Raw genomic sequence first — 17,360 nt, 5'->3', positions numbered from 1 at the left:
TCACTGTATTTTTATTATTTTTTAAAATTTTTAAAATTATAAAAATTAATAATATTATTAAAAGTTATACTTAAACTTGAATTCCATGTGTCAATAATAAGTACACGTGTCAAAATTAAAAATCATATATGTCAGAATATAGTAACACATGTCAAATAGTTTTTATTAGACCATATACATATTAATTTTTTTTGTTAATTTAGATGTACTAAAATATTTATTTTCTATATGTATAATGTCCATTAGATGTAATATTCTATAATAATTAATTTTCTTAGTATTGAAATATTCATTATTTGTGAACTTAATATTCATTATGATTAACGTTTATGTTCATTTTCTTTGATGTATTATTCATCAATGTTAATATTAATATTTATTATCTAGTACTGTAATGTTCATTGTCTGTATATATAATGTTCATCAATATTCTCAAATAAAAATACCAATTATTTATAAAAGCTTTTATTGTTTTTGTGATGCATGTTGAAATTTTTTTATGATTGATATAACTATTCATCATTTATAGACATAATATTCATTAGTTTTTTAATAGATATTTGTCATTAATGAAGATCATACTTCTAATTCATTCAAATGAACATATATAATATAGATAAAATATAAATTGTCCGTACACAATGATAAATAGGAAGAATCAAATTAAAGTTATAATACAAATATTTATATTATAGTGCACATATCTTTTCAATAAAATTAAGTTAACAAACAATAAATTTTTTATGTTTAAACGATAAATATTCAACACATGTTTAATGAACATAAGTTAATGAATATAGATTTTTTTTTAAGAAAAAAATATGTCATCATCTGACGCATATCAGCGTCTGACACGCGTCAGTATATGATGTACGTATCAGATACTGACATAAATCTTTTTACCAATTAAATGATACCGGATAGATCTCGAGGTCCATAAAACTACATGGACCGAAGTCCATTTTATAATTTGTATTTGATAATAAAATGGGCTTATCTCATTGGTTTCCGAAATTTTCCCTTTCTTGTTTCTTTTTTATTCCGGTTTCTTTGTTGTTCATTTCAATTTCGATTCAGATTTTGGGTGGAATCGAAACTTTAACCATTTTATATGTATCATTGATTTTAATATGATGATTACGGGGGTAATCACAAATATGATGTTTTATTATATGAATAAGTTATATAATTATTAATTAAATAATTATTTTTATTCAAATGGTTTTTTTTAAAGGTTGGAGTTTTGAATTCGACTATTCAACTATTCATTTTTGTACTAGATAAATTTTTATTTTTATAACAAATAATAAAATGGATAGTTAATTCTGTTATATAGCTCCCAATCTATTAAATCTTTTACAATAAAAAATAATTATAATTTATTTATTTACTCTATTTTAACTTTATGAATATTTAGTTAGTTATTATAACTATACCAATTGTTTTCTTATAATATAAGTTATTAAGTTTGGTATTCTAAATAGATTTGCTAATGTTTCAGAAAAGAAAAAAAGTAGATACTAACCACCCAATACAAGACACTTCCTACCATATAGATTTGATCCAATCAGAGAAGCCAAATATAAGGTATTTCATTTTCACTCATGAAAAAGCTTTAAAATAGATTAAGAAAATAAAACTAGAAAATAATTTCACCAACATAAATTTAAGAGACCTTAATTATAGCTCTGAAATTGACCTGTGAAAATCAGAAAGCAACCTTAAACCAAACCGTATTGAAGTTCTCAGCACCTGTGTCTCTCCCACTAGAGCTGACTGAGTCCGAGTCTAAGAGGTGACTGAGTCTGAGTCTACTTATGTTATAATTGTATGCCTTGCTTTCTTTCTCAATTCATAACCCTAGATGCATTATTATGAGCAGTATTTGCATAAGCATATACATGGGTACATGAGATAATTTAATAGACATAATAGGCCATGAGTGACTGATTCAAAGATTTGAAAAGAGAGAGAGAGAGAGAGAGAGAGAGAGAGAAGTTAACAGCATGCTTATATCATGAAATGTCTTCTCCAAGGGAAGTAAGTTACTTCTCCAGAAACAACCTAGATAGTAGACATACTAGGAAGGCCGCAGCAGGAACAGCAACTCTAGCTGGATGTCGGTCCGATCTTTTCTTTCTCTCTTGTTTTGCTTTGAATCTTCATGTGAGTTAAGATTATTCGATTAGATGATGTATTCATACACCCTCTTGTATCAGAAGATATAAAACAAGCATCAGTTGAATCATAGGGTGTGTGCAATTACTAGTACTAATTATAGAATAATTTTGCTATCCTAGTCCAGGAATTAGACAATTGTTGGTAAGTACCAGGGGCTGGAGTTTCTTCTTGACATACTAGAAAGATGTAAGCATGAAAAAGTAAACTCATTTACGTTTTAGTAGAGAGACTATGCAAGACGAAAGGTCAGCCAGAGAACTTACTGCTAGGTCAACACAAATACTGAAAGGCATGCAGTTTCAGCAAAATTCCTAGCTAAATTGCCTCACCAGAATCTAACACTCAGTCTTGCTCTTCTCAGGAAAAACACAGTCCCCAGAGTCCTATAGATGATCAATCAAATCAAGATAACTGGAACAAAGAGCAGGTATGCAAGTCCTTATTTAGAAGCTCTGGTGGGAACTCTAGTCAGATTCACAACAACGTTTTATGAACCTGACATGCTGTCTCTAGCAAGAAACCATAATTTCACAATGGTATTCACCGAATTGCTCATGAAATCATCAAGTGATGAAGTTCAGAGAGTATCTGCAATTGGCTTGAAAAATCTCTCATCAGAATTAATAAGTTTATGAAGACCAAGCAAATCCTGGATGCAAGTTCTCGTTTTCTGGTTCTTCAACAAAGAGAAAAGTATTAACCTGTCCAGTTCACGGTGGGGCCTATTCCTCCCAAAATACATTCTGTTTGGTTGATCCCAAGGCGGTGGAGAGGTTGTTGAGGCTGCATTGTCAGCAATATGCACTTTGTTGGACGACAAGGTTGATGTGGACAACTGTGTTAGCATGTTGAGCCAAGCGAATGCACTACAGCATGTTCTGAATGTGGTGAAAGAGAATAGAGAAGAAGGTTTGTGGCATAAATCCATTTGGTTTGTTGAGAAATTCTTGATGACAGGGGATGATAAGTCTGCTTCAAATATATCGCAGGATAGGCTGTTGCCTGCCAATTTAATTAGTGCTTTTCATCATGGAAATGGTAGTACAAGGCAGATGGCTGAGAAGATCTTGAGGTTTTTCAACAAGCTGCCCAGTTATCTTACTTCCAGCCATACCATGTAGAATGCAACAGAATGTACCGCTGCTGCTGCTTTCAGGTTCAGCCAAATTCTGAGCTCATTACGATAAGAATGTCCAACAAAATTTAGTGTATCTGGTACGTTATACTTGAGGAGTTTCCAGAATCACATTTGTGTAGCCAATTCCAATCTTCCTATAACTGATGGAGAGTTGGATCCATTTTGTCTGTCACCGAAGAGGGAAATATCAAGGCAGCAAGTTCAGGCATGCAAAAGAAGTTGCGGGGAGGTGCGAGGTGATGATAATAATAATAATAATAATAATAAAGTTGGGAATAGGCCAATTAACTTATGAACGAAGGGCGAAACTTAAAAGTTTTTCAAAATTGCTAATAAAAAAGCTGTTTAAAGTGTTTGTAATAAAATTATTGTTTGAAATATTGTTATAATTAAAATGATAAAAATGTAATAATCAGATATTTTACTGATAAGAACCAGGACAAAATTAAACAACAGAGACACTGAATGGGAAAAACCGACTTGGGACTTGTTCGCAAACTAAACAGAGGTACATGACAGACACTGTCACTTTAGAAGATATCGTACAATAATAGGCAATAAATAAAGCCTAGGCAAGTTGCATCAATTTTAAAATAGAATAACAGGCTTCGGCCGGCAAATGGTAACACATCAGCCCTTGGGACCAATCTGTTAACAAAGATCATTTACAATAATCAAAAGTTATTTGACCTATTTGGGTATTGCTTGCCATAATCAATTTTCTTATTATATTAATTTGTTGTTGGCATCTGAATTTGACCGGCTCCTAGATTTCTTCTTGTATATAGCTTTTGGATTTTATCTACCATTTCTCATTCTTTGGTATAGCAGTACGTTCAGACCTTAGAAGTCCAAAAGTATAAGTTTCAATTTTATATTTATCCACTAGCAGGAATAACTTCAACCATATGATATGTATAAAAAATTACCAAGTCTTAGACAATTAAATAAAAAAGGGTAAAAAATATCTTAGTCAATAGTCACCATCTGGGTGGATTTGTTAAACTTTTCACTAAGCGAATGGTCCAATTGATTTCTCAGTCTCCAGGCTGGGGAAGGCACATACAAGACAGAGGGTTAAGCCAATCCGTGTTTCGTCATCATCACTGCACATTAATTACACATTTTGTGTATTTATACTCGAGGTCTGTTTTATGTCTGAGTGGTTGGCCTAACAACAATAACAGTTTCTGTATCTCATCCAAAAATCTCTTACACTGACAAGATTGTCTGTACTGCTTTCTCTGCTGCGAAAGGAAAATGGCCTCTTTTTCAATAGAGGAGTTTGTAGGGAATGGAGCCCTAAAAAAGCTGCTCCCGAAGTTAGTAGAAGATGGTTGGGATGATGTACCAACCTTGAAGATTATGAATTCAGAGGATATGGAGGCAATGAACATGACACTGCGGCAAAAGGTTGGTTTCTTTTTCCATTTGCTATTGCTCAAATCTGCTAAGAAATTAGGCATTATTTTGATATGTAACATCATTACTAACAACTTCTGTGCTTGTCTTTCTCTTACTCTAGGATGCACTAGAAATAAGATCATACCTGCATGATCGTGCGCTTATGCAGTATGGAGATAAGCTAGAGGAATCTGGGAAATCTTTGCCTGAGCTTTTGAGCTTAAGCAATGGAGACCTCTCATCCCAGTTTGGAATGAAGAGAGGTCATGTCGCCCGTTTCACAGACAGAACCATTGCATGTTCAGAGGCATTGCCCAAATCATATGCACTCCCGCCAAGGAAAATGACCAGCGCAGCATCTGGAAATGAAAGCACCTTCAAGAGTTTCAAGTCCATTAACTCAAAATATATGCAGAGCACATCAAAATATCCTAGTAATCATAGTATAAATTATGATAAAGCGCTTGAGCAGTCGCTAGCTGAATTTAAGATTAACGATGGACACATCTTTAAAGGGATTGTTGCAGCTGGGCCAGCTGAACCTAGAGCCTGTGGTTGTGTACAGCCTCCTCCAGTAGTCGACGAAGTTGCCCCTTATTCTTTCATTGAGAATATATCAATTGAGAAACTTACTCCTGAGTACAAGGTTGGAATGGAGCGTCTGGTCAAAACCAGGGCACCCCCAATGAAGGCCTCAGAGCTGTGGCGAGATAAACCTGCAGTTCTACTCTGCATCAGACGCCCTGGGTAATCAGAAATTCTCTGCATCTCATCTTGGCTTTATTGTGTAGATAATCCAGTTCCATTAACAAAATTCGTGCAACATAATACAATTAAAAGAGTGATCCACATAAAAACCACTAAGACATGGTGGCAATTAACATGTAACTTGGGAATTCAAGAACCCATGATAACCACTAGCTGTAAATAAGACTAGAGCAGTGCAGCTCCTGAATACTAATGAATCAGCTTTCACATATGTTTGGGTGTCATTGAATGGTGAATTGACCTTTTTTTTTCCAATTCCAAAATCTTGATTTCAAAACAGGTGCATCATGTGCAGAGCTGAAGCTCATCAACTGTATGCCAAAAAACCCATCTTTGATGCACTAGGAGTTCAACTTATTGCAATTCTACATGAACATATAGAGTCAGAGGTATCTACTGAACTTCCAAATTCTTGCCATTCAATAAACTCCTCTTTGTTTCATGTGTTAATGCTATTTTATCAAGCAGGTTCAGGACTTCTGGCCCCGATACTGGGGTGGAATTGTACTTTATGATCGGGATATGGAATTCTTCAAAGCTCTCGGTGGTGGGCAATTGCTAAAGGACAAGTTCATATCAGGATTCCTTTTCAACCCAAGAGCTATTGCAAATTACAAGCGTGCAAAAGCTTTGCGTGTAAAGAACAACTTCAAAGGGGAAGGAGAAATTAAAGGTGGACTTTTTATAGTTGGCAGAGGAAAGAGTGGTGTTGCTTACCAGTTCATAGAAAGGAATTTTGGTGATTGGGCTCCTGTAGCAGAAGTAATTGAGATCTGTACTAAGTTGCAGGTAATTCTTGTCAGCTTCATACTAAGGTACTATCCGGTACGAATTCTCTTTGAACAACTTTTCTTCAATCTGATGCAGAACCTGCAGCAACGTAAAGAGGAGTCCATCAAGATATCACAGGAATAAAAGAAGTTTGTCCTGATTATCCATGTCATCTTCAGATAACTTTTCATATTTTTTCGTTCTTTGAATTTAAGGCCAAAAAATGCTCCTATTATTTTGTGATCTTTTGCTTGTTGATAGGTAAATCATTCTCTCCAGTTTTTCGATGCAATGGGTATCTACCATCCATTCACTGATATAAGTGGGACTTTAATTATTCTTTTGTTACAAAAATGTCTGTTATTATGCTATATGAATTTTATTGAAAGAAACTCTAAATTAAGTTCTGCAATAATTTCATTAGAAACAATCCAGAATCTGCTTTTTACAGACAGCTCATATATGGAGATACAATTTCCGAAGGAAAGAAAACTTTAAGTAACAGTTGACAACTACATGTTATAGAAACTGTTTTTCCTTTAATCCTTTCTAAATCAGATGGGTCCATCAGGAACCAACTTCAGCAGCAGCTTGCAGCTGCCAATGGAGTGAATCCAACTCAAAATACGATGCTGTATTCTGCTTTCTGACATAGAAGTCCCCTTATTGCATAAATAACTATTATGTCAATAAGTTTCCAGTGATAAATTAAAGGTAGAAACCTATGTTCCATGGAGAAGTAGACAAAACAAAGATGACGTGAGTGTCACAGTATTGCCAACATGTCAAATTCTTAAACAGGGAACTGGTTGACATATAACTGAAGTTCAAGTTCGTACATACCCGCATTTTGAAGTCAAATTGCATTAGTTTAACCGTATAAATTTATTCCTCCAGAATTATAAATCCAGCGAAATAGCACTCAGGTGCTCCAGTTATCTACCTGTGCAGTCACATAATCCCCTTCAAATCATAGATCTTTGTCAGCACCCTAGGTAATATTAGCTTTTGATTCCCCACCTGCGGCTTTGGACAGTGAGAACATCATTTTACCAGAAATCTCCACATGAACAAGTTCCATCTTTGAACAAATGGAACCGAACAGCATCTCTTACGAGTATTTCTCTTTGAGTTATCTTTGAAATATATTTAGTAGCATTGTGACAATCCCCACATACCCTCAGATTTTTAACTACTCGTATGGGAAGGCTGCAAGGAATAAATATCAATCCAAAAGCAATTGCAAGCTTCTCACTGTGGTGGTTAAGCATCTTTATCTTCTCTGATTCCTCCACATCATGGAGAATTGAGCTAGCGTCTGGTGTGTAACCTTCCTCTATCATTTTTTGGTTTAATTTATTCAGCTCCGCATAAATCTGATCAGAGAATGGACTTGACTGATCATCTGCTGAAAAAATGTGAATTTTGCTCTTATATTTGATCCAGCTACATCCTGGTTCCTTTCTGGCTCCCTTTTCTCGCATTCCTCTCCTTAATTCGGCTACATTATTCCATTTACCCTTAGCAGCATAGATACTAGAAAGCAAGATATAACCTGCAGGGTTCTGGGGCTCTAGTTCTAGAAGAGACTGACCTGCCCATTTCCCTATTTCCACATTACCATAAAGCCTGCATGAGCTTAGCAAAGTGGCCCAACCAATTGCATCAGGAGGGAAAGGCATCCTATTGATAAAGTTTTTGGCTTCTTCTAACTTTCCAGCTCGACTAAATAGGTCAATCATGCAAGTGTAGTGATCAGGAACAGGAATTATTCCATATTCTTCTAGCATTGAGTCAAAAAACTGCTGTCCTCTTGCCACTAATCCTGCTCTACTACAAGCCAAAAGGACTCCTATGAAGGTAACTGCATCAGGTTTCAGACCATGAGCCAACATTCTTTCAAACAACTCAATTGTCTCTCTGGCCTTTCCAAATTGTGCATATCCTGATATCAATGCTGTCCAAGAGACTTCATCTCTGAAGTTCATCTCATTGAACAAGCGATCAGAATCTTCTATGCTTCCACATTTACCATACAATGTGACAAGTGCATTGGAGACTGTTATAGAAGAGATCAAGCCAGAAACTAGAGCTCGACAATGAAACTGAGCACCCTCTTCTAAGCTGACTAGGTTTGCACATGAACTTATCACACTTCCTAGGGTAAAGTCATCTGGCTCAATTCCATTTCTCTGCATGTCACAGAAAACCTTAACAGCTTCTTCACTGAAGCCATTCTGGCCATAACCCACTAATATTGCAGTCCATGACACAACATTCTTATATTTCATTCTCTTGAAAACTGCTTCTGCATATCGCAAAATTTTACACTTGCAATACATGTCAACAAGTGCACTACCCACAAAGACATTATCCGTACAATCACTCCTAATTATAAAAGCATGAACTTGTTTGCCTTCTCTTAAGGCCGTGAGGCCCCCACAAGCAGTCAACACACTACCAAAAGTATATTGATCCATACCTATCCCATCTAGTCTCATCTGTCTAAAGAAATCAATAGCTTCTTCCTCCAATCCATTTTGTACAAGCCCTGTAATCATTGTTGTCCATGAAATGTTATCTCTTTCCTTCATACCATGAAACAGCCGCTTTGAATCCTCCATCATCCCAAATTTCAAAAGCCCAGTGATCATTGTATTATGCATTACCACATTCCTATCTGGCATCTCATCAAAAACCTTCTTTGCCTCATAAACTAAACCCGTTTTTGCATACATATCAACCAAGGGGCTACCCACAAAGACATAACCTCCAAACCCAAATTTCATAATATGCCCATGTATCTGCCTACCCAAATCAACAAGCTCTCGACTTGAAGCCAATATAAGCATTGTTGAAAACGTAATCCTATTCAAATTAAAAACGCCATCTCTCATCATTGAATTATAAGCCTTAACAGCGTCACTAACTGAACCATAAGAAGCATACCCCGAAAGAATAGTATTCCACGAGACCCCATCTCGATTTGGCATGAGACTGAAAATCTCTTTCATTTTTGGCAGATGTCCAGATTTCGAATAAGCAGAAAGAATGGTATTCCATGAAAAAGAATTTCGCTGGGGCATTCCATCGAACAAGTGGCGCGCATATGCTATGTTGCCTAGCTTGCCATAGGCATTCATGAGATTGTTATATAGAAAAGGTTCAGGATTAGCTAGGGTCTTGATTATGTGGCAATGAAGCTTCTTGGCCTGGGACTGGTTTCGGGTCTCGCAGCAGAATTTTAGTAACGAGGAATACTGATTTGAAGAAGAGGACATCTTGTACATTGTTAGTTTGTTTGCATTATAAATTAATTTCGGCGGGAAATGAAGTTGATGTCAAAGTAATTAGTTGTACTTGAAGAATAGAAGTCAATAACCGGAAATAAGGTCCGTATTTCAACTTCGGGTTATTAAAGTTGAAGATGCCGGACATGATCTGGTTCAGAGAAAAACACAGGTCTGTCTATCAGTCAAGTACTCCTCCTGTCTCCTCGTAAATACGAAAAAGAAAAAGAAAAAAAACTGGATGGTTTAAATTAAATAATAATTAATAATTACACTCTAAATTTAAGTAAGAAATAAAATAATTGTAAAACTTCATTAAATCTTTTTAATATTCTCAATTAAAACTTAGTGTAGGAATATAGTTAAAACTTGAATATGAAGAAAAGAATTTTATTATTACTATTATTATTTAAAGCAAAATATGCTTGCATGTTTTATATTTAGATGTCTTTTTTTTATTATATCTTTTTTATTTTAAAAAAATATATAATATTTCATTAAAAAACTATTATATATCTAACTCACCTTTTAACATTTAATTGAATTGTCATAAAATTAGTTTATTTGAAATATATTAAGATTTTATTAAATAAAAGAAACTTAATCTGTTTGAAATTGAGTTATTATTTGAATAAAATAAAAAATCAAAATACTAAATTCTTGTTAATTATTTTAAATTATTATTTATAATTAAAATAATAACAACTAGGGCTGAGCATGGATCTTAGTGATTCTCGCCCGAACTGAATAACTGTGCTGAAAAATACCAGAACCGAAATAATCGAAATTTTTTATAACTGAATTGAACTGATCCGATTTTTTTCTATTACAGTAATGGTACTAGTTCTTTAGTAAAAATTGTACCATAACCGTACCAGAACCGATCCGTTTTGTACTGACCCGAACTAAACTGTAGAACCAAATTTTGTACATATATTTATTAATAATTATTTATATTATATAAATAATACCTATTAAAAATAACTATAATATTATAAAATATTTTATACTCTATAAAAAATTATTTTATATTTATCAATTTTATATAATTTAAGAAATTATTATCGGAAATAAGAAAAAAATACTACATATTATAATGTACTTTATACTCTATAAAAAAAATGAGTTATATACTAATATATCATATAGTATACTGATACTAATATACATTATTCTAATACTAAATTTATAATTTACTATCTACTAACTTAACCCTAACACATTTTCTTACCACATACTATAAGCCTACACCTAATAATTTGAACACATCTTCCTCTTTAGAATACACTGTCACACCTTCCATTTTGTAATTCAGAAAGACAAAATGCCTAAGGTAAATTTCTGGACAAAAAATCAAAAGGAAGAAGAAAGAAATTCGCTCGCGTAGACGTCTTCCTCTTTAGAACACACTGCCGCACCTCTCAATTTTCTATTCAGAAAGACAAAATTCCTAAGACAAATTTCTAAATAGAAAATCAAAAGAAAGAAGGAAGAAATTGACTCGCCCAGACGTCTTCCTCTTTAACGCCACAGGTAATTGGCTCGCAAAAAGGCAGAAGCAAGAATTGGCTCGCGTAGACGTCTTTCTCTTTAACGCTCTCTCTTTCTATAACTGTGTCGTTGTTGCTGAGTCCCGGATATTTTTTTTTCTTTTTTACTTTTTTATTTTTATTTTTGATGGGTAGATTGTTGGCTGCAACTATGAAAAATATTTTATTTTAATGATTGTCATTTATAAAATATTTTTATGCTAACAGTGACATATATTTTAATGGTTTGTATTTGAAAATTGAATGAATTATTATACTTGCAAGTGACTAAATTGCAAAACAGGTTGTTCAAGAATGTTATTGCAATTCTAATTCAGATTTTCATGCTACTTTCTTTAGGTTGGTAATCATATTTTTTCTAAATGTATTTGATTAAAGATGAAATTAAAGTTGTATTTTTTAAATTTTTTAGAACTGAAAATAACACCGAACCAAACTGTATTTAACCGTAAAAATTGGTATAATACGGTACGGATCCTTTTATATTTGGTACGATACTGGTACCTTCAATTTTCAAAGAACCAAGGTTTGGTATGGTACTAGTGATTTATAGATATCTGAATTAGACCGAGCCGTGCTCAACCCTAATAACAACAATTAACCCAATTATTTTCTAGTTACTCTAAGCCCAAAACCTCAAACAATCATAAGATTAAAGAAAAAAGAATATTATTTCAAGCCCTTTTGATTTCAGACATGCTAATTTTAACTTCCAAAAAACAAAATCCTTAACTAATTACCATAAAAAGCCTAATCTGGCATCATTACAGCTTTTTGTTCCTTAAACGCAAAAGAAAATCCTCTCTTAATTTTTGTGTGTATTTCAGACAAATATTAGGAAACAAGAAAAAGTTTGATTCAATCATATAAGGCCTACAAAGCCACCAAATCAACTAATAGCTCTACAACCGATGAAATATTAAGGTGATATCAGACTGCTGCAAATTGAAACAGATGATGGGCTACAGATGATCAAGAAATTATTGACAGGATGCATTCTTCCATGAGGTAATATATACGAAAAATTTGAGATATATGAGCAAAATGCCATCATTTTTTTTCCATTGTCCTATAAATTTTTCCCTATTAGCCTATATTCATCATGAGATCCTTGGAACATCAATCTATACATTCTCACGCTCATCATCGACCATTTGGAGCATCCTACTCCATGACAGATACCTTTCTGTAATATTCCTGGGAATCTAGTATGTAAAGTTCATACAGTAGAAGCATGGAGATCAATGTGACATCAGATTGGACAAAACCGCCAAGACAAAATGCCCACCTTCCATGGCTTCCATAGGCAAGGCAAATGACCCTTTAAGCTTTCAAGACCTTGCTTCCGGAATGCAACTAGTGCTCCAAGCTTTGATGCTGGGGTAGAAGCATTCATTTCTTTATCAACCTCCGTATTTTCACGAGAATCTGGCATACCTTCTGTCCTTAAAATTAGTGAAGCAAGAATACAATGTTTACAAAAGAAAGGCGAACATTTAGAGTTCAGCTTTCATTTGGCCTGCTGCCGGCAATGATCCTACTGCAACAAAGATGGCAACTTTTTGTTCAGCCTAAGAATATACTTAGCTTCTACCATTCAAGAGGTTAAATGGGTAAAATAAATAAGCAAATACCATTTACATCTTGGCTATCTTGTGTAGTACCGGTTCCATAGCCCATTTGCACAACATTGTGGAGTTCGTCATCCCATGCATTGGGCAACTGGCAAGCATATTCATAAATAATGCAAAATATGACACATTTAGAAGGCCATGTAGAAAAAATAATTTCATTTGATTTCTGTTGTATCCAAAGAATTTTGTGCACATTGTATTGAAATATAACATTCAACCTAGCCCTTCAGAGCATTCTCTTTACATTAACAACAAAGAAAAAACAGAAACGTACATGGAGACCTAAATTCATAAGTACCCCCTAATAATTTCCTCAAAAGAGAGATTCCTACAAGATTAATGTTGCCAACATCCATATTGCTCATTCAAGGAATCCCTTAATATTATCGCAATGCTCTTTGTCAAGGAGAACATCTCAACAACTAACTTTCGGTATTTTAGAATTGCAAATCAAGTAAAAATTATATCATGAAGTTAAATTGCAGAAATGGACCAAGAGGTACCTGAGTAGGCTCCTTGAATACTCCACTCAGTGGTGTTAACTGGGAACTAATGGTTCTCCGAAGAACATCAGAATGACTCTCCATGCCAGGAAACGAAGCTTGAATCAGTCCTGGCTGAGATGTATTAAATGGTGGATAAGCCATAATCATATCTGGGGAAAATGCCAGAGTAGATGAAGGAACAGCTCGTGAATGAAGGATCTGCACATACAGTTACAATTCATAATAATATATTGACCCAATAGAGGACACAAGTGTGACCAGAAGAGTAAATTTGCATTCGACTGATCCACAAGTCAGTCCACAGTTTTTTCTTTAAAACAAAAAAAAAAAAAAAAACTGAATACGTTGGACATGATAAGGTAAATAAACTTGTATTTACTTACATCTTTTGCAAGAAGCCCTTCTATGTTAAAATCCAGCCTTGGATTCACTGTTGCAAGTTTCATTGATAGAAACTGGAAACAGACAAAAGGTAATCTCAGCTTAACAAAAGCAAGCATACAAGTTCTGAACAAGAGATAATTCTGAATTAGAAAACTAAAGTTTCAGAGCAAAAATTATTTTGTATATTCCATCACAAGCATGGCCTTGTGAGAAATCTCATATAAGCTAGTTGATTCTAAGCAGCCTATGACATGAGCAGCTTACCAGTATCCAAACATAACTCAATGAAATTGAATTATTTCAAACACAATGCAACTGGTATACTTAAAAAACACTCCATCAAAGGGAAAAAATTAAACAAGATGTCACTGGCATACCTCAACCTGTCGCTGCAATGATTGGACATAGTTGATAATTTCATCTAGCATCACCGCCTTCCCCGTAACCTGCAAAATTCAAAGAACATTTTTGATAAGTACTGCAACAGTATTTATTTATATGGAGACTCAACTTCGCTACACACCCTTAGGGATCAATTTGAATTAACCAACCTTGCTGCAACCAGGTACAAGGTCTTGCAGAAACTTCATTCTTTCACTGATCTTTTCCCTTCGTACCTGTAGCCAGGATCAATCAGCTACAGCCCAAACAATAGAATGGAAGTTGCTCCAGATTGACTAAATGCTTGATATAGAATCTTACTCTTTCTGCAAGACTATGGCTATTTGTTGCCTGACCTCTTCGAGCTCTGACATGAATATATTCTTCTTTTGGCGGATCTGAAGCCTGAGACCCTTGTTTACCTTGTTTTCCAGAAGTCTTATTAGGAGTTGAAGTTGGGGTTTGGTCTCCTTTCTGCTGAGCTTCGACATTATCTTTTGCAGCTTCAACAGATTGCAGGTTTCCCTTGGCCTGATCAAGCTCAATATCCTACCACATAAAAGCAGCTATGTATATATAGTTGATGTAATGTAAGGGCCTAAAAATATGGAAAGAAATTGCAAACATGACCCCTACCTGTCCATTCCTTTTTCTTTTCTTCAAGCCAAGGCTCTTAGCAGACAATTCCATGCCATTTCCTTCCAACGTAGATGCCTCCTCTTGACCACCACCACCACTGAATTCAGCTTCCTCAGACTCATTACCAGACCCGCCAGCACCTTGTTTCGCTTCATCATTAGATCTTACAAGGCTGTCGCTTTTCCTCTCATTCTTAAGTGGACCTTCAATAGCCACATGTTCAATTGACATAGATGCATCTTTAGAAGTTTCACCCACAATCGTGACATTATTCTGACCTTGTCCACCAGTTACTGTTTTCAATCCACTAGCTGCAAAAACCTCTTGTGGTCCTTGCATCATACCACCACTCCTGGAATAAAGGCCCATAGACTCAGGTATTCCAAAAGGGTTCATCATATCACTAAAATTGCCACCATTGAAGCAAGAAAACCTAGCAGCACGCTCAATAAATGCAGAATCAGCAGGAAACTGAGATAAGCTTTGTGGGAGAACACCGGGGGCACTTGGCAAGAAAATGCCGCCTTTCAGCATGGAGCTTGGTGGATTCCACCCCATTTGTAGAGCTTTATCAGTACCAACTCTCAAAGAAGTTGGGCCACTTTTTCTATGTCCTATTGTGTTTGAAGTGCTTGGATGATTTTGGACATTAATGTCACAAAACCCCAAGTTCAGTGAATTAGTACTGTGGTCCCATAAGCCTGGACCAAATGAGTCCACCATGGAAGCAGTAGAGCAAGAAGAAGCTCCAAGTAGATCTCCTCTACAAACTGGCATCTGATTATCGGTGGGAACCAAACCCAAAGATGTATTTGTAATATTAGAACTGCCAAATCGCCAGTCTGAGGTCATATTAGCAGGTGAATGGTAGTTTATAGGATTATCACCCCTCTTCTCTAGCTCTAATTTATCCATGTCACTCATATCCATCTCTCTCCTTCACAAGAATACCAAAAGTAGCCAATCTAGATACCTACCTTTCACAATTGTGTTTGAACTATTAGTGAAGTCTCTAGAATTCTAGAACTATAGAAAGCTAACCCCAAAGTAATCACTCCCAAGATTCCCTAATTGCTCAAAATGATTAGTGAAAGATCAAATAGATAAAAGACTTAAAAGAAAGCAGGCAAAATTAGTAGTGAATGAATAACAAATCTAGTAAAAAATATTGATTTCAAAGCATATATTATAAAATAAGCTACAACAGAAACTACAAGGTTTGAACTTCTAATATAAGAAACTTCAAATTTCACAGAGGTATTCACATATTCTCCTCCATAACCCCACTCTATCCAAACAAAATTAAACAATTTGAAGCCAAGCTAACTAAACTAGAAAAACCCACTTCAATTAATTGGCTTGTAGACCACCTAATAATGCTGCAAGAGAAAACACCCAGGTCCCAAAATATGCAGCACAGATCAAAGAAGTTGAATTGATACCATTTCCAAAGCTAAACCCAACAAGGTGAAATTGAAGTGGACCAAAATCACAAACAAAGGAAGCAAAGCAACCCCCCAACTCCCAAGACAAGAAAAGAGAACTCAAAGAAAAAGAAAGTTCAAAGAAAGCTGCAAAAAGGGTTTCCCAATAGAAGCAGTCAAATAAACAAACAAAAGAACATTGATTTCAGGACAATAAATATAGCCCAATTCAAAAACCCTAGTCAGAGTTAAGCAGCAGACAGAGAGAGAAAGAGAGAAACCCAAGCTAAATGTGGCAATAGAAGAAAGATACCCATTTCAGATTTTGTGCTACTTTTAGGTACTCTGCTCTTTCTTTCAAGCACCCTTTTCTTTTTCCACTCAAAAACAAAACTTTATTGAAATGTTTATACTCTGTTCTGTTCTGTTCAAATCCCTCTCCCTGCTTTTTTCAGCTTACATACTCCCTATGCTATAACACTGCCACTTACACAGATACATACACACCAGTGAAATAGATTATAGCAGCCCCCCAAAAAAAATGACAATAGAGAAAAAGAAACAAACTTTACTTGTTGAAAGAGAAAATTAAGAAGATGGGTATGTGTGAATTTTGGAGTCTGATGAAGAGAGAGTGAAAGAGAAGAGTAATGGCAAAGGTGCTGGATTTATAACCCACGCTTGCATCAAAAAGAGAGCTTCTTGATGATTAACCACCGCCACTGCTACTGTAAAATTATTAAAAACACATTTCTATTTCTCTTTACTTTAACATTTATTATAGTTTACAGTAACTTGAATTGCTTTTACTACTTTTTTTTTTTCTTTTTCCTAACTACAAACAACTTTTGTTTATTTTAATGTTTTAATTATCACTTAAGTGTGTTTGTCTGTGTTAGCTAATAGCTAGCAACTGACATTGCCAACTCTCATTATGGATTTTCTTTATCTATCTTTACATGTATGTCATTAATTATTTAACTCTGTCCTTTCATTAGAATCTTGGAATTAGAGCTTATTAAGATCCTTTTAATGGAGGTTTGTTTGGTCAAGGACCCAAAATCTAGCCCTTCAGCTCATTTTCACACGTATTTTCTTTTTTATTATGTGTGAGATTAAAGAAACTGAACCAGATGGGTCACTCATGCGGTGGGTCTTAATTATTATTTTGGTGAATTTTGATGGTATATTGGTGTTGATTCCTCATTATGATAACTTCGCCCTCTTATGTATCATTTTGGGTTGGCTGTTCTCTGAAACCTTGGACACAAAGTAATTCCATTATTCAGC

At 34.9% G+C, this 17,360-nt stretch overlaps 3 protein-coding genes across 14 annotated transcripts; 1 reads left to right on the top strand and 2 right to left on the bottom strand.

Moving 5' to 3' along the window:
• The first annotated feature begins 1,711 nt into the window (after positions 1-1,711).
• Positions 1,712-6,554, top strand: LOC8264644. Of its 2 annotated transcripts, XM_048373293.1 has the most exons (7): positions 1,719-3,555; positions 4,361-4,464; positions 4,576-4,732; positions 4,845-5,470; positions 5,772-5,880; positions 5,960-6,280; positions 6,359-6,554. In XM_048373293.1, the coding sequence occupies exons 1-7, from the start codon at positions 3,463-3,465 to the stop codon at positions 6,404-6,406; spliced, it is 1,458 nt and encodes a 485-aa protein (XP_048229250.1). In that variant the 5' UTR covers positions 1,719-3,462; the 3' UTR covers positions 6,407-6,554. The 2 variants fall into 2 exon arrangements, with proteins under 2 accessions (XP_048229249.1, XP_048229250.1); XM_048373292.1 differs by having other exon boundaries at positions 1,712-3,555; positions 5,960-6,554.
• Positions 4,215-9,898, bottom strand: LOC8264643 (putative pentatricopeptide repeat-containing protein At1g68930). 8 transcript variants are annotated; one of them, XM_048373290.1, is made up of 5 exons: positions 7,106-9,898; positions 6,209-6,361; positions 4,869-5,439; positions 4,675-4,766; positions 4,215-4,566 (listed from the first exon to the last, which is right to left on the bottom strand). In XM_048373290.1, the coding sequence occupies exon 1, from the start codon at positions 9,550-9,552 to the stop codon at positions 7,312-7,314; it is 2,241 nt and encodes a 746-aa protein (XP_048229247.1). In that variant the 5' UTR covers positions 9,553-9,898; the 3' UTR covers positions 4,215-4,566; positions 4,675-4,766; positions 4,869-5,439; positions 6,209-6,361; positions 7,106-7,311. The 8 variants fall into 8 exon arrangements, with proteins under 8 accessions (XP_048229247.1, XP_048229244.1, XP_015572019.2 ...); XM_048373287.1 differs by having other exon boundaries at positions 4,215-4,766; positions 4,869-5,501; XM_015716533.3 differs by having other exon boundaries at positions 4,215-4,766.
• Positions 9,899-12,071: 2,173 nt separating this feature from the next.
• On the bottom strand, positions 12,072-16,883 carry LOC8264642 (transcription factor bHLH49). Of its 4 annotated transcripts, none has more exons than XM_015716566.3 (8): positions 14,644-16,883; positions 14,329-14,556; positions 14,178-14,243; positions 14,004-14,072; positions 13,626-13,697; positions 13,240-13,440; positions 12,744-12,824; positions 12,072-12,639 (listed from the first exon to the last, which is right to left on the bottom strand). In XM_015716566.3, exons 1-8 carry the CDS (start codon positions 15,574-15,576, stop codon positions 12,613-12,615), a joined length of 1,677 nt encoding a protein of 558 aa, XP_015572052.2. In that variant the 5' UTR covers positions 15,577-16,883; the 3' UTR covers positions 12,072-12,612. The 4 variants fall into 4 exon arrangements, with proteins under 4 accessions (XP_015572052.2, XP_015572050.2, XP_002514566.2 ...); XM_015716564.3 differs by having other exon boundaries at positions 12,737-12,824; positions 14,644-16,880; XM_002514520.4 differs by having other exon boundaries at positions 12,072-12,642; positions 12,737-12,824; positions 14,644-16,863.
• Positions 16,884-17,360: the final 477 nt, after the last annotated feature.

Source organism: Ricinus communis, chromosome 4 (genome assembly GCF_019578655.1).
Source record: "Ricinus communis isolate WT05 ecotype wild-type chromosome 4, ASM1957865v1, whole genome shotgun sequence".
In the NCBI taxonomy this organism is placed as follows: domain Eukaryota; kingdom Viridiplantae; phylum Streptophyta; class Magnoliopsida; order Malpighiales; family Euphorbiaceae; genus Ricinus; species Ricinus communis.
This window is presented reverse-complemented; position numbering and strand designations above follow the sequence as displayed.

Excerpts from the sequence above, each read along its gene's own strand:
- LOC8264644 (XM_048373292.1), top strand. The coding sequence starts at position 3,463 with ATGGAGAGTTGGATCCATTTTGTCTGTCACCGAAGAGGGAAATATCAA. Across the intron at positions 3,556-4,360 it reads AAGTTGCGGGGAGGTGCGAG|TCTCCAGGCTGGGGAAGGCA; the intron begins GTGATGATAATA and ends TTGATTTCTCAG. Across the intron at positions 4,733-4,844 it reads ACATGACACTGCGGCAAAAG|GATGCACTAGAAATAAGATC; the intron begins GTTGGTTTCTTT and ends CTCTTACTCTAG.
- LOC8264643 (XM_048373287.1), bottom strand. The coding sequence starts at position 9,552 with ATGTACAAGATGTCCTCTTCTTCAAATCAGTATTCCTCGTTACTAAAA.
- LOC8264642 (XM_002514520.4), bottom strand. The coding sequence starts at position 15,576 with ATGGATATGAGTGACATGGATAAATTAGAGCTAGAGAAGAGGGGTGAT. Across the intron at positions 14,073-14,177 it reads TTGTACCTGGTTGCAGCAAG|GTTACGGGGAAGGCGGTGAT; the intron begins GTTGGTTAATTC and ends TGAATTTTGCAG. Across the intron at positions 12,825-13,239 it reads TATTCAAGGAGCCTACTCAG|TTGCCCAATGCATGGGATGA; the intron begins GTACCTCTTGGT and ends TATGCTTGCCAG.